The sequence below is a fragment of the Onychostoma macrolepis genome, chromosome 04 (genome assembly GCF_012432095.1).
Source record: "Onychostoma macrolepis isolate SWU-2019 chromosome 04, ASM1243209v1, whole genome shotgun sequence".
Taxonomy (NCBI): Eukaryota; Metazoa; Chordata; class Actinopteri; order Cypriniformes; family Cyprinidae; genus Onychostoma; species Onychostoma macrolepis.
The window spans coordinates 12,472,377-12,488,494 of NC_081158.1; the positions used below are offsets into that span (position 1 = coordinate 12,472,377).

The following is a 16,118-nucleotide window of genomic DNA, read 5'->3' on the forward strand; positions in this document are numbered from 1 at the left end:
AAAAAATCTTTTGAAAGAAATGAACTTGTTGTACTGGTCTTGTGTTTCTTACAAGTTTTCATGTGGGTGTTACTTTGATTTGGTACATGATTCCTTTGTTTTTCATGATGTCAAGTTCTGGTTTCATATTTCTTGAAGATCCAGTGCCTTTTTGTATGAAAAGCTACTGCAGAAATTGAAAGGAAAGCTGATGAACAGAAATTCATTCATGTATTCTTCAGTTTACAGCATGCCTCTTTATGCTTTTACAACAAGTTTGGTTGTCGTGTTAACATACAGATCACATCTTTATTTTGTAAATTTATGCTGAACAAACTTATATTGCTTGGCGACCCAACAGGTTTTGTGATTTTAAGTAAGATCCCACCCACATTTTGCAATAAATATAAAGACAGCCCCGAACATAAACTGGTGAGCAAGACGGGACTTGAAGTCAACAACAATTTTGACAAAACTGATGCTTAATTACTTTAACACATAAATTACAATAAAACAGGCATAATTTCCTCCAGAGCCATGTTCTCACTGGTATTACTCTCAGGTATGGAACCTTTTTACTTATTTTGAATCCTTATCTTGGTTATTTAAAAATATATGTGGGGGGGACGGGGTCCAGCAGTTGACCACTGAAATATACTTCGGTTTCTGCATTCTTGCCAAATTATTACTTTTTTTTTTTTTTTTTTGTATGTGTGTATGTGTAAGTGTGTGTACTGCAATGACAGCAGGAAAACCGGCCCTTGTCCCAAATGGGCTTTTTGGATTTGTGACCTTGAAACAGTGCAGGATTTAGAATATTATGTTATAATTTTTGGATTTTGATTTCCAGTTTAAATTATACTTTGGTAGATGGTTCTCTTGCCTTTTATGTTATCAAGTTCTGGATGCATGCGTCACATTCTAGTAGAAGAGGAACTCATGAAGACGATGATAGTCCAATATAATGTTTAATAATAATAATAATAATAATCCAAGAAGATGATGCTCAATCCAGATACAGGGACACATAAGCAGCATGAAACAACATACAGGTGCTGGTCATATAATTAGAATATCATCAAAAAATGTATTTCTTTCACTAATTCCATTCAAAAAGTGAAACTTGTATATTATATGCATTCATTACACACAGACTGATATATTTCAAATGTTTATTTCTTTTAATTTTGATGATTAGAGCTTAAAGCTCATGAAAGTCAAAAATCAGTATCTCAAAATATTAGAATATTACTTAAGACCAATACAAAGAAAGGATTTTTAGAAATCTTGGCCAACTGAAAATTAAAAGTATGAACATGTACAGCACTCAATACTTAGTTGGGGCTCCTTTTGCCTGAATTACTGCAGCAATGCGGCGTGGCATGGAGTCGATCAGTCTGTGGCACTGCTCGGGTGTTATGAGAGCCCAGGTTGCTCTGATAGTGGCCTTCAGCTCATCTGCATTGTTGGGTCTGGTGTCTCTCATCTTCCTCTTGACAATACCCCATACATTCTCTATGGGGTTCAGGTCAGGCAAGTTTGCTGGCCAATCAAGCACAGTAACACTATGGTCATTGAACCAGCTTTTGGTACCTTTGGCAGTGTGGGAATGAAATCAGCATCTCCATAAAGCTTGTCAACAGAAGGAAGCATGAAGTGCTCTAAAATTTCCTGGTAGATGGCTGCGTTGACTGTGGACATCAGAAAACACAGTTAACCAACACCAGCAGATGACATGGCAGCCCAAATCATCACTGACTGTGGAAACTTCACACTGGACTTCAAGCAACATGGATTCTGTGCCTCTTCACTCTTCCTTCAGACTCTGGGACCTTGATTTCCAAATGAAATGCAAAATTTACTTTCATCTGAAAAGAGGACTTTGGACCACTGAGCAACAATCCAGTTATTTTTCTCCACAGCCCAGTTAAGATGCTTCTGACGTTGTCTCTGGTTCAGAAGTAGCTTGGTAGCCCTTTTCCTGAAGACGTCTGAGCGTGGTGACTCTTGATGCACTGACTCCAGCTTCAGTTCTCTCCTTGTGAAGCTCTCACAAGTGTTTGAATCGGCTTTGCTTGACTGTATTCTCAAGCTTGCAGTCATCCCTGTTGCTTGTGCACCTTTTCCTACCCAAATTCTTCCTTCCAGTCAACTTTGCATTTAATATGCTTTGATACAGCACTCTGTAAACAGCCACACCTTTCAGTAATGACCTTCTGTGACTTACCCTCTTTGTGGAGGGTGTCAATGTTCGTCTTCTGGATCATTGCCAAGTCAGCAGTCTTCCCCATTATTGTGGTTTCAAAGAACAAGAGATACCCAGAATTTATACTGTAGGGATGGTCATTAATTCAAACTCAAATGTAAATATTCTAATATTTTGAGATTCTGATTTTTGACTTTCATGAGCTGTAAGCTCTAATCATCAAAACTAAAAGAAATAAACATTTGAAATATATCAGTCTGTGTGTAATGAATGAATATAATATACAAGTTTCACTTTTTGAATGGAATTAGTGAAATAAATCAACTTTTTGATGATATTCTAATTATATGACCAGCACCTGTAATAGTTGACAAAGACCTGAACAGAGAGGGGAACTTAAGTTGGTTGACTGACTAGGGACAGGTGAGTTGAATATTAACTAATGATGAACAAATGAGATCAGGAACAGAACCAAATAAGGGCAAACAGGAACTGGAAGGTATCAACAGAGCACATGGGGAAAGAAAACACAACAATAGTCCAATGAGGGGTGACAGCATGTTTCTTGTCTTTTATAATTAAAAAATTATAAGTTAGAATTTAAAACATCATAAACAATTATAAAAGATCCTGATGCATTTTTAAAAAAATATAAAATGCTGTAGAAACTGAATGAGAAGCGGCTGAACATAAACAAAATAAATAATTTATGTATTCTTTAAGCTGATAGTTTAATTATAGGCCACCTAATAGGTTTTGCGATGTTAATTACTTAATTACTAAATTTGGTTAATACCTTTTTTAACAATTTTTTACAATAAAACAGGCATAGTTCTTCTCCACAGCCATGGTTTCACTGCTACTGTTCTCAGATATGAAACATATTTAACTTATTTTAATCTATATCTTGGTTACCTAAAATTTTATTTGGTGGGGGTTTGGAAGGTTTTTTTTTTTTTTTTTTTTGCCTCAGTTGAAATAGTCTGTTATTTTATGTGAAATGACCAAGAATATTCTATATGTGCGGTAAGCAAAATCTGTGCAGATGTTTCAAATTGAGCCATCTGAACAAACCACTTTACACTGAACAACATTTTACCAGTTTAATTTAGACTGGTCATGTAAAGTGAAACAATGTGGAATTGGACATATCATATCATCTCTTAAAAAATAAACAAATAGCTTTAAGTCAACCATAAACACGATTTACTAGTTGGTGGCAGGAGGTATTAAGGGAGGCACATTCTCATTCTAGAGAGCATTTTGTCGGATAAAAATCTGTGCAGTTTGAGATGAGTCAGCTTCTACGGAGCCCTGCATGTGACATGCAAGAAAAAAAAAAAAAATTTGTGTGCATGATTTAATAATTTGTTCCCTCATTTTAAGTAAATCGTGCGCTTGATATAATAATTTGTGCCGTCGTTCTAGGTAACACGTTTTAATCATTACCTCCATAACAGGTGCTGGTGCTTTATTAATCTTCAGTAGGCCATGTATCGTATCGCTTTCCACTTTCTTTGTGAACAGGCTGCTTCCTTTACGGTCCTGTCTTGATTTGCTCATTGGTAAGTTATAGCTAAAGTGTCTCTGTCCATAACATAACATGATATAACATAGCAGCAACATGTTTATGACAATGCGTATGTGGACAGGAAGTACAACTATTATTATTTTGTGTGCACGATTTACCTAGAACAAGGGCACAAATTATTATATCAAGCGCACTAATTACTTAAAACGAGGGAACAGATTAATAAATCGTGCGCACAATTTTTTTTCTTGCATGTCATGTGCTCCATAAGCTTTATAAAATTCTTTATAAAATTAAAAAGTTATTATTTTATTGTTATTATTTTATTTTATTATTTGAATGTGCATTTCTTATTTATAAATCCACCAGTGTAAATCTTAATTCATTACTGAGCTACCGAAACTACTGCTGCTCTTTCTTGTTGATGTGTTAGCTTATGTGTAATATAATTTCTTGAATTTTCCAGTCTAAAAGTAACCAAAAGAAGCCAGAAGTTAATTTTGTCAACTTTTGGAGACATTAGTGAATAAATGGGATCAAAGATAACACATGAACTAAAACACATAAAACTTTAATGTTAGGGCTGTCAAGCTTTCTTATGAAAAATATTATGTATTATATTTATATGATATAAAAGTAAGGTTCATGTGTGGTTGTAGATCTAGACAAAACACTTGTTTTGACCTCATATTTTGATACCTTTTCACATTATAGAGAGAGATTTTTCTTTCTTTTCTTCTTTTGAAAGTACAGCTCATTTTTAGAGTCCCGGTGGTGTATCTGTATATCTTATAAATATTTTTGATTTATGTGGTTTGGACCTTATACTGATACTGTACCCATCAGGATAATTAATAGTCAATTATCACAGCCATTACATAAATGGAGTTTCATGCAGACTTCCAATGGCTGCTGTGTGTGTGTGACCGTTAAGTTCATGAGATGAATTCAGGTGTCCCATTCATCACGTTATAGCTTTCAGAAGGGTGCTCGCAAATGCCCCCATTGCACCCTCGATGTGCACTTCTGCTGAGCCCACACTAAGGCGAGCTCCATGGCAGACTTCTACCCGACAGTCAACGTGGCAATACTTCCAAAAATGTGGATTTGGAAGAGGGCCTCTAGTGTCTGACAATGGACATAACCGAGACAGTATCATGTGATGTGGTCATGTGATCTCAACATAAGGCAACTTTTGTGTTTCCAACAGGTTTCTTTACCCTCACACATACCTCTCAGTATGTCTTTGTGAATGAATCCAAGACTTGGGCAGAAGCTCAGAGATACTGTAGAGAGAAACACACTGATCTGGCCACCATTGAAAATGAACAACAAACTCTCCAGTTATTGGACACAGTGAATGATGTTTCCATTGATTTGGCCTGGATTGGACTCCTTGATGATCTGAACAGTTGGAAATGGACTCTAGAGGACAGTGACTTCTTTAAGGTTGGAGAGAAAGACTTCAGGAACTGGAATAATGAAGGACCAGGGAATTCTGGAGTACAAAGTCTGTGTGTTTATATACGCAATAGGATATGGTCTACAGCAAGCTGCTCCAGTGGATTTCATCCTACGGTCTGCTATGATGGTGAGCTGTTCTATTAAAATGCATAAGATAGTGAACAAAACTGAAAACAACTAAACCATCCTTTCTCTGAACTAAATTTTATTTATATTTTTTCAGGAAGAGAAAATGCCAGTGAAACTTATGTTTTTATTTACGAGTCTAAAACCTGGACTGAAGCTCAGAGTTACTGCAGAGAACATCACACAGACCTCATCAGTATCAGGAATGAGACTGAAAACCAGAAGATCCAGTATATATTAAAATATTTTAATTATGACCGTGTTTGGATTGGACTGTACAGAACCTGGTCTTGGTCAGATCAGAGCAACTCTTCATTTACTTACTGGAGCACACGGCATCCAGATACTGCTGGATCCTGCACTTCAGTGTCATTTAGTGACTCTGGGAGCTGGACTGATGAAGACTGTGATTTTGCATTTCCTTTCTTTTGCCACAGTGGTGAGTAGATCTTATAAGCCATTCACACCAAGATAAAGATAAAGTTTTAAAAATCATTCTAATTCCATGAGAATAGGGAAATTATAAACTATAACTTATAACAACTATAACTATGGTGGCCGAGAGAGCTCAACACGCTGCAACTTAAGAAAACACATGCAAACAGAAAAAGCACCAGCAAATTAAGAAAACATCTTCATCAGTTTGACAGGACATGTGCTGCAAATACTCACAACACAACCAAATACAGAAATGATCTGCAAGTAACACAGACCACAACAGAACCCTTATGAAAATTAACCCTTATGAAAATTAAATTAGTTTCTGTTTGCATGTGTTTTACGTTGCAGCACGTTGAGCTCTCTCGGCCACTTTATATAACAATAACAACTATAAGGAACAATATAGTTGGAATCAATTTTAGAATGATTTTTCCAGATGATGGGTGATAAAAACTTTAACAATTAGCCAATCAGAATCCACTCTACTTTAAGAACTTTGAGCATTTAAAGTGGCAGACAACATAACTTCTGTGCTCTTATACAGAACGTTATCATGCATTGGTGTGGGTGCTAATATAGTTACCGTTGTCATTCTTGGTGTGAAGGGGCCTTTAAAGACATAATAGTTCACCCAATATGTTTAATTCTGCCATCTTTTATTCACCCTCATGTCATTCCAAATCAGTATACATTTCTTTCTTCTACAGAAGACAAAAGAAGAAATTTTGAAGAATGTTGGTAACCAAAACATTTTGGTGACCATCAACCATTTTAGTGACCATTGCAGGGACCAAAATAATAATAATAATAATATTCCTATGGCCTGAGACTATATTTAATATCTGTGATTCAAAGTCCGATTTAAACCAGGAAGTAAACAAAGCTTTTGGAATTAAAAAATAAAATAAATGTTATGATGTTAAATATTCATTCACATGATGACTGATCAAATTTGTGATACTGATCATGTGAGCTCTACTGTATAAAAATTAGTGCTGTCAATCGATTAAAATTTTTAATCGCGTTAATCACAGTCACGGGCTGTGATTAATCATGATTAATCACAAATTTAAAATACTAGGAATTACCTGTAAATGTGTTGGGGGAAAACATGCATGACAAACTAAGGAAACAGAACCTTTGACACTTCCGCCAGGTATAACCCTTAATATTCTTTTATCATTATTCTTTTGTTTTTATTCAGCCATTATCAGCCTTTAAACTGGCAATAAAACGTTTACCAAAACACATCGCTTCAATCCCAGTATACATTTACCCAACTATTATCAAAAGTATTTCTAAATAAATACAACAAAACATTTATTGCGACCTTACATGAAGTATTATGACAAAATGTATTATGAAGAAGAATTGGACCTTTTCTGCAGCTGCATTAGAGCTAATATTAGCATCATGCTTCATAAGACAATTTATGAGATTAATAGTGCACTTTTACTCAGAACTCACTTCAAACCACCATCGAGTGTTTGTAATAACTTCCTTTAGCGATCACATGTGGAATTTGGTCGTTTACTGTTGTTAAAATATGCTATTTATAGCCTTTTATATCGCTGCACAAATTAGCATTTCAGACGTACACATTCTCAAGAAAATCACATACAGACCACATCTATCATAATCGTGTGTTTATTATCTTATATAATCTATAGTGGCTGTTGTCATGTTTATTTCTGCTGTGTAAAAGCCTTAACGTGTGCTCTGCTGAAACTCACGTTGTTTGATGTTACAACCGCCTCTCAGTTCTTAAGTTGCCAGGGATACATTCCAAGTATAATACACATTAGTAAAAGGATCTGTTTTAATTTTTATGTGTCTATATACACTTTGGGCAGCCGTGGTACATTATAAAAGTAGCCCAAAAAACCGCAACCCACCACGGCTCTGTAATTTTTCCCGCGACTGTATTTTCAAACTAAACCACTTGCGCCGCTATCGTTACCCTGGCAACACTGGTGCTGTACCCTCGTCACACAATGATAGATAACCTTTCGCGCTGCGATGAAGGGAAGAAGTTGGGGTCAAACCTTATCAAACAATTAATCTGCGTTAAAAAAATATTAACGTGTTAAAATATTTTGATTAATCGCATGCGTTAACGTGTTAACGTTGACACCCCTAATAAAAATCCAAATGTACTTCTATTGAAGCACATGCTTTTTGGATCAAATCATGTTGGAGAACATGATTAAGTGTGACACAATCTTGAGAAATTCATGCAGTTCAGTGGCTACTGTGTTTAAAGCAAAAGGAAGATAAAGCACGCACTACTACAGTATTGTTCAAAATAATAGCAGTACAATGTGACTAACCAGAATAATCAAGCTTTTTAGTATATTTTTTATTGCTATGTGGCAAACAAGTTACCAGTAGGTGCAGTAGATTCTCAGAAAACAAACAAGACCCAGCATTCATGATATGCACGCTCTTAAGGCTGTGCAATTGGGCAATTAGTTGAATTAGTTGAAAGGGGTGTGTTAAAAAAAATAGCAGTGTGGCATTCAATCACTGAGGTCATCAATTTTGTGAAGAAACAGGTGTGAATCAGGTGGCCCCTATTTAAGGATGAAGCCAGCACTTGCTAAACATGCATTTGAAACCCTGAGGAAAATGGGTCGTTCAAGACATTGTTCAGAAGAACAGCGTACTTTGATTAAAAAGTTGATTGGAGAGGGGAAAACCTATAAAGAGGTGCAAAAACTTATAGGCTGTTCAGCTAAAATGATCTCCAATGCCTTAAAATGGAGAGCAAAACCAGAGAAACGTGGAAGAAAACGGAAGACAACCATCAAAATGGATCGAAGAATAACCAGAATGGCAAAGGCTCAGCCAATGATCACCTCCAGGATGATCAAAGACAGTCTGGAGTTACCTGTAAGTACTGTGACAGTTAGAAGACGTCTGTGTGAAGCTAATCTATTTTCAAGAATCCCCTGCAAAGTCCCTCTGTTAAAAAAAAGGCATGTGCAGAAGAGGTTACAATTTGCCAAAGAACACATCAACTGGCCTAAAGAGAAACGGAGGAACATTTTGTGGACTGATGAGAGTAAAATTGTTCTTTTTGGGTCCAAGGGCCACAGGCAGTTTGTGAGACGACCCCCAAACTCTGAATTCAAGCCACAGTACACAGTGAAGACCGTGAAGCATGGTGGTGCAAGCATCATGATATGGGCATGTTTCTCCTACTATGGTGTTGGGCCTATTTATCGCATACCAGGGATCATGGATCAGTTTGCATATGTTAAAATACTTGAAGAGGTCATGTTGCCCTATGCTGAAGAGGACATGCCCTTGAAATGGTTGTTTCAACAAGACAATGACCCCAAACACACTAGTAAACGAGCAAAGTCTTGGTTCCAAACCAACAAAATTAATGTTATGGAGTGGCCAGCCCAATCTCCGGACCTTAATCCAATCGAGAACTTGTGGGGTGATATCAAAAATGCTGTTTCTGAAGCAAAACCAAGAAATGTGAATGAATTGTGGAATGTTGTTAAAGAATCATGGAGTGGAATAACAGCTGAGAGGTGCCACAAGTTGGTTGACTCCATGCCACACAGATGTGAAGCAGTTTTAAAAAACTGTGGTCATACAACTAAATATGAGTTTAGTGATTCACAGGATTGCTAAATCCTAGAAACAAAAACGTTTGTACAAAATAGTTTTGAGTTTGTACAGTCAAAGGCAGACACTGCTATTTTTTTGAACACACCCCTTTCAACTAATTGCCCAATTGCACAGCCTTAAGAGCGTGCATATCATGAATGCTGGGTCTTGTTTGTTTTCTGAGAATCTACTGCACCTACTGGTAACTTGTTTGCCACGTAGCAATAAAAAATATACTAAAAACCTTGATTATTCTGGTTAGTCACATTGTACTGCTATTATTTTGAACAATAATGTATATATTCTGAAATTTGTTGAATTTTTTTATTCAACTTTTCACTCAATGCTGATCATATAATTTATGATAGTAAAGATTTTATTAAATGAGAAAAATGCTTAAATGTTGTTAGCAGTCTCAGATTGGAGTCCACTGAATTCATTAGAAATATTTACTCTGATAAATAAATAAATAAATAGTTTCCTCTGTTGCCAGCATTAGCATCATCCCACCAGTATCACTTTGTGAATGAATCTAAGACCTGGACTGAAGCTCAGAGATACTGCAGACAGAATTACACTGATCTGGCCACCATTGATGACATGGAGGAAATGAACAGACTGATTAACACAGTTAATGGGAGTTACAGCGGCTCAGCCTGGATTGGACTGTATGGTGACGTGAACAACTGGAGATGGTCACTGGAAGACAATGATTTCTATCAGGAAGGAGAGAGAGATTTCAGGAACTGGCAACATGAACCAGACAATATTGAGAGTAACGAATTGTGTGTTCACATGGATTCTAATGGGGAATGGTTTGATATGCTGTGTGACTACACACAGCGATTTGTTTGCTATGATGGTAAGGACATTTAATTTTTTTTTTTAGAAATTAGATATTTTTTCATTGAGAGCTGATATATTTCAAAATATGGATATATATGGATATTTCAAATCAGGTAGAGAAACCGCCACACAGAGTTTTATCAGAATCGATGATAGGAAAACCTGGTCAGAGGCTCGTAGATACTGCAGAGATCATTACACAGATCTCGCCAATGTGAGAAATCAGACTGACAACCAGAGGATCCTCGAGACAGCAGGTGGATATGGATTCGTCTGGATTGGTCTGTACAGAAACAGAGTTTGGTCAAACAGTCAGAATACCAGTTATCAAAACTGGAGGCCTCAAATTCCTGGGTTACCAGCTCAACCAGATAATAGTGTCAATCAAAATTATGAAAATGGGTATCAGCACTGCACTGCAGTATCATTCAGACATTCAGGCCGATGGACAGATGAGATCTGTGTATCCAGCATGCCTTTCTTCTGCTACAGCAGTAAGTTCTCTCGCTTTTTTGGATGTCATTATTTGTGAGGAATAAGATTAATAAGACTTTTAGCACCTGTGTTCAGCATGATTAATTTAGGCTAAAGGCCTATAAATATGTGGATTCAAATTATGTAAAATAATTATGTTTTGTAAAATGTTGGTAAACCTTAACATGTTAATGATTATAAGTAACTAAACAAATAAACAAACAAACAAAAACAAATATGACCAAAGTGACTAATCACCATAATGGTGACCTCAAATAGAACAACTTTATTATTATTATTTCTTTTGTTTGTTTTTTACAACAAAACGTCATCAAGTGCAATAAGTAGGGATCAAATAACTGTTAATTAGGGGCAAATGCACAGCAGTATAGATTTCATTCTTCTTCAAACTCCTCCTATGACGTACATCCGTTTTGCACAAAATTCAGTGTGAATCAATCTGTCACAAATGACTCCCACAAGACTCAGTGTCAGTGATAAAAGTGAGCCGGCTGTCAGGTATGACTTCACCACAAACTTGACATTGTATGTTCTTGATATTTAAAATGTTAAAGGGGTGGTTTACTGTTTTTTTTCTAGGCTTGATTGTGTTTATGGGGTGTGTTCATGCTTCATTTTTTTAAAAACGCATTATTTTTCTTATAATTGACTTTTATTCCACACTGCTCTGTCCCTTCTCTGACAAACGCCTCGATTACTTCCTGTTTTTATGAAGCCCCTCCCTCAGAAATACGTGATGGGCTCTGATTGGTTAGCTGGCTCAGTGTGTTGTGATTCACTAAACCGACGAGCGTGCGTCTACATGTCCCGCCCCTCAGCTCAGCTGCATGTGCTCCGGTTGTATTGTAAACAATGATTTATAACAATATAGAAACGTCTATATTGCTTATCAATTTGAGCCCGATTGAAGCGCAGAGGATATTAGTGAAGAGGATTGTGGGCTGTGCAAGCACGGCTCTTAATGGTATGTTTGTTTGTTTGTTGTCTCATACGTTTAGATATGCTGTTATTATGCTACTGCTTATGTTAGCTTTTAATATACGTTTTTATTCTGATTAAAGCTTTAATACAGTACGGCAACCGCACACACGTCCATGTATAACGCTTCTCATAACAGTTTGTTGGAGCTGATCTGACGATCTGAATGAGAGAGAGAGCGAGGGAGAGAGAGATATGCAGAGTTTGTGCAGAGCAGGGGGACAGGATTGAGAACCGCTGTTTTAGAACATTGATTTTGAAACTTGTGAATCCATTAGAATCGTTAGAAAACAGAATCGCGATTCATATATGAATAGATTTTTACGTGCACCCCTAGTTTTCTCTTCCTCTTCTCTAAAGCAGCGCAGCATGGCCCCGCCCCCTTCCTTACATATTCCCGAGGGCGGGGTTTATCTGGGTCCGTGACGTATCAAACCCGGGAAGTAGTTCGTTGTAGTCCCTTACCAGCCGTTTTTGTAGGCATTAAACTTCCAGAATTTTAAAAGACGATATCTCTGTTTGCATTGAACTTTCAGCGCTGCAACTTTGCAGATATTGTTTATGCTCAAACAGCAACATTACACACTAACTAATGTTAAAAAAGTGAAATTGCAATAAACCACCCCTTTAAGTTGCTCTTACTAAATTATCTAAGTTCATCTTTATTCATGTTTTATATAATCTGTTTTATAATCTATTGTATTTACTATGTAATCGTGACAAGATATGAATTAAAAGCTAATTTGCACAATAACAATTTGTTCACAATATCATGGTTTATTGATAGTACAGTTACCAGCTAATGGCAACTTTTTTTCTTCTTCTCTGTTTTCTGTGCTTTGAAACAATTCACAGGAACCTGCACACAATCTTCATGCACCCGTCAATATCACTTTGTGAATGAATCTAAGACCTGGACTGAAGCTCAGAGATACTGCAGACAGAATTACACTGATCTGGCCACCATTGATAACATGGAGGAAATGAACAGACTCATTAAAACAGTACGTGGCACTTTCTTTGGATCAACTTGGATTGGACTTCATGATGATCTGAACAGCTGGAGATGGTCACTGGAAAATGCAGCATTAGGGGGAGGCTTTAAAAGCTGGTTTGTTCAGAAACAAGTGAGCTCTGTTGGACAGAGTCGGTGTGTGTACATGCCATTTAATCATGGAATATGGGGTGAAGTCACTTGCAACAATAATTTTCGTTTTGTTTGCTATGATGGTGAGAACTGCTGTTGGACTCTTAAAGAAGTAATTTAAACAAATTATTTATGGTTCCATGATAAATCACATGTTTAAATTTCTTCCCACAGGACAAGTGAATGCTAGTAAAAGTTATGTGTTGTTTGACCAGTCTATAACCTGGACTGAAGCTCAGAGTTACTGTAGAGAACATCACACAGACCTCGTTAGTATCAGGAATGAGACTGAAAACTACAAGGTTCAGTCATTAATTCCATATTCATCGGGTATTTGGATTGGACTGTACAGAACCAGATCTTGGTCAGATCAGAGCAACTCTTCATTCAGTAACTGGAGGACAGGACAGCCAGATAACGCTGGAGACGGTGAATACTGCACTGCAGTCTCATTCAGTGACTCTGGGAGCTGGACAGATGAAAACTGCAACACTGCATTACCTTTCATTTGCTACAGCGGTGAGTAAACAGGAAATTTTTAAAGTGAGCAATTTTTAAAGTGAGACAAAACAACCAATAAGAAAAAGATATATTAGAACGCCACAAAATAAACAGACTGACAAAATAAAGGTATTGAATCAAACATATTTCGTTTGTATCATTACATTTATTCTCCACCCTGATAGCATCAGCATCGTCCCGTCAGTATCACTTTGTGAATGAATCTAAGACCTGGACTGAAGCTCAGAGATACTGCAGACAGAATTACACTGATCTGGCCACCATTGATGACATGGAGGAAATGAACAGACTGATTAACACAGTTAATGGGAGTTACAGCGGCTCAGCCTGGATTGGACTGTATGATGACGTGAACAGCTGGAGATGGTCACTGGAAGACAATGATTTCTATCAGGAAGGAGAGAGAGATTTCAGGAACTTTTATCATGAACCAAACACTGCTGGAAATGAACTGTGTGTTTACATGGATGATAAAGGAAACTGGTTTGATTATTCATGTGACAATCATTTCAGATTTGTCTGCTATGATGGTAAGACATTCCAATTGAAAATGTCTTTCTTATATGTACATACTGCGTTTACTTTGATCACTTTAAGTCAAAGTCTCAACAAACATCACTGTCCGTGTGGTAAGATTTCTGGAACATGTCTCGGCTTATTCGGCTTAGATCAAAAACCACCCAAAAATTGTGTTTTGTAAATGCAGGTATATTGTAGATATAAATGCATTTAAAAGATGGATGGCCAGATGAAGTAACAAATGAATTTACTTATTAAATTTATGTTTTTATCTTAGGCACAGAAAACTCCTCTCAGAAGTATGTCTGGATAACTGAGGGAAAGACCTGGGCTGAAGCTCAGAGCTACTGCAGAGAGAAATACACTGATCTGGCCAGTGTGAGGAATGAGACAGAGCGTCAACAGATACTGAGCATTGGACAATTTGATAATGTATGGATTGGTCTGCACCGAAACAGACTGTGGTCAGATCAGAGCAGCTCTTCCTTCACATATTGGCTGCCATCAACACAAGGTGATGCTGCACAACCAGATAATGGTAGAAATGTTCAGGGACAGCATGGAACTCAGCACTGCACAGCTGTGTCTTTACAACACTTTGGTCAGTGGACAGATGAGAGATGCTTTGACAGTTTGCCTTTCTTCTGTTACAGTGGTGAGCAAATATACCTTCTAGAATGAAATAGGCTGTTACACCCAAAAACAAGAAAACAACAATGACAATGTGGATATGAATGTGAATTATGTAAAAAAATTATGTAAAATAAAGAGAAACAAAAGTCTGTATCATAAGTCTAACATATGATATTTCTGTTTGCTTTTGGTGAACCTGATGGCCATCATATCAACCCGCCTTTGTCAGATGAGTATGGTATGTTTACATTTACTTTTAATACATAAAGCACTGTAAAGATTTTTGGAGGTCAAAACTCTAGTTTTAGGTTTACGTTACTTAATTGCGCCAACAGAAAATTTCCATGTAGCAAGTCAACATAAAATCTTTTACAAGTGTGGGTGTTACTTATCAAATACATCATGCAAAAGTGTTAAATTATAGTGCATAAGTGTAAACTGTTTCATCTTTTATTTTTTACATTGATCAGTGATGGGAATGCGAGTAGAATTTACAAGTCTAGAAACTTTGTCAGAGTCTCAGATTGAAGAGCTTGTGATTATACAGGTAATCAACTCATCTACAGCAATGAATATTTACATAAACATTGTATATTACTTTTAGTTTATTGATACTACATATCATTTTCTATAAACATTTCATTTAAATAAACATCTAGGAAACAATAAATACTTTTAAATTTGAATAATAAATAAATGAAATAAATTTGATACAGTATGACTACCATATCTTATCAGTGCATGAATGTCATGAAGCTCATATGTTTTCAGCTACAAGAGCAGTTGATGAGGCTCGGACTTCCCAGCAACGTCACCATGAATTTGAGAGACTATCGCAAGATCAATCACTGACGGAGGAGGACAACGCTTTGCAGTTTTCAATACAGTTGTGGGCTCAATACTTACTTGACCATGAAGTATTCCCCCCAAAATGTTATTTCATTATGTTTTATGTTGTTTTAATGGACCTGTTAAATCAATGTAGGGTTTAGTATCAAAATGAATGTAGCTTGAATTTAATATAAGAATGATGGGAAGTTGGGCTTACAGTAGAGCTGTATATAGTCTGATCAATTGTTTTTCATGTAAATGCATATACTCATTATTTCAACAATTTATGACATCAGTATGATCTGAAAATGAAAATAAGATGTTTTTGTGTTTGTTTTGAAGTTATGCATAACAATGGTACTGAATGTTGTGTGTAAAGTTAAAGTTTGAAATACTGAAAGTAAGTTGTGTTTGTTTTGTGAGTTCTATGTTCTAGAAGAGTATAACCAAAGGGATGAAAATAAGATTAAACTATTGAACCTGGCTCCTTCTTCTCCTTAAGGTGCTGAAGTAACTAAATAAATCAGCGTGATAAGAACAATGTAAAATGACAGAATCCATCTTTATGAAAAATGTAATTGAAGTCTGCCACCAAGGGGCAATTAAAATGTCTTGGCTTCACGTTACCAGAAAACTCTACTTTGTTGTCAATGTTCATTTGTTAAGTTGTTTAAGTAAAAAATCTCAAAATTTTTTAATATCAGCATTGTTTGATCAAAACCCCCCAGCATACCACCCAAAACACCATGATTATTGTGTTATGAACTGTAAATGCA

The 16,118-nt window shown here is 36.5% G+C and overlaps 1 protein-coding gene across 2 annotated transcripts; it reads left to right on the plus strand.

Moving 5' to 3' along the window:
- Window positions 1–389: 389 nt before the first annotated feature.
- LOC131539369 (macrophage mannose receptor 1-like) lies at window positions 390–15,825 on the plus strand. 2 transcript variants are annotated; one of them, XM_058773915.1, is made up of 11 exons: window positions 390–541; window positions 4,927–5,307; window positions 5,404–5,745; window positions 9,865–10,233; window positions 10,331–10,711; window positions 12,546–12,920; window positions 13,012–13,356; window positions 13,524–13,889; window positions 14,156–14,888; window positions 14,982–15,058; window positions 15,283–15,825. In XM_058773915.1, the coding sequence occupies exons 1-9, from the start codon at window positions 517–519 to the stop codon at window positions 14,557–14,559; spliced, it is 2,988 nt and encodes a 995-aa protein (XP_058629898.1). In that variant the 5' UTR covers window positions 390–516; the 3' UTR covers window positions 14,560–14,888; window positions 14,982–15,058; window positions 15,283–15,825. The 2 variants fall into 2 exon arrangements, with proteins under 2 accessions (XP_058629898.1, XP_058629897.1); XM_058773914.1 differs by having other exon boundaries at window positions 14,156–14,749.
- Window positions 15,826–16,118: the final 293 nt, after the last annotated feature.

Coding starts and splice junctions, on each gene's coding strand:
- LOC131539369 (XM_058773915.1), top strand. CDS start 517: ATGTTCTCACTGGTATTACTCTCAG. Junction 5,746..9,864: donor TCCTTTCTTTTGCCACAGTG/GTGAGTAGATCT, acceptor CTCTGTTGCCAG/CATTAGCATCATCCCACCAG. Junction 10,712..12,545: donor GCCTTTCTTCTGCTACAGCA/GTAAGTTCTCTC, acceptor AACAATTCACAG/GAACCTGCACACAATCTTCA.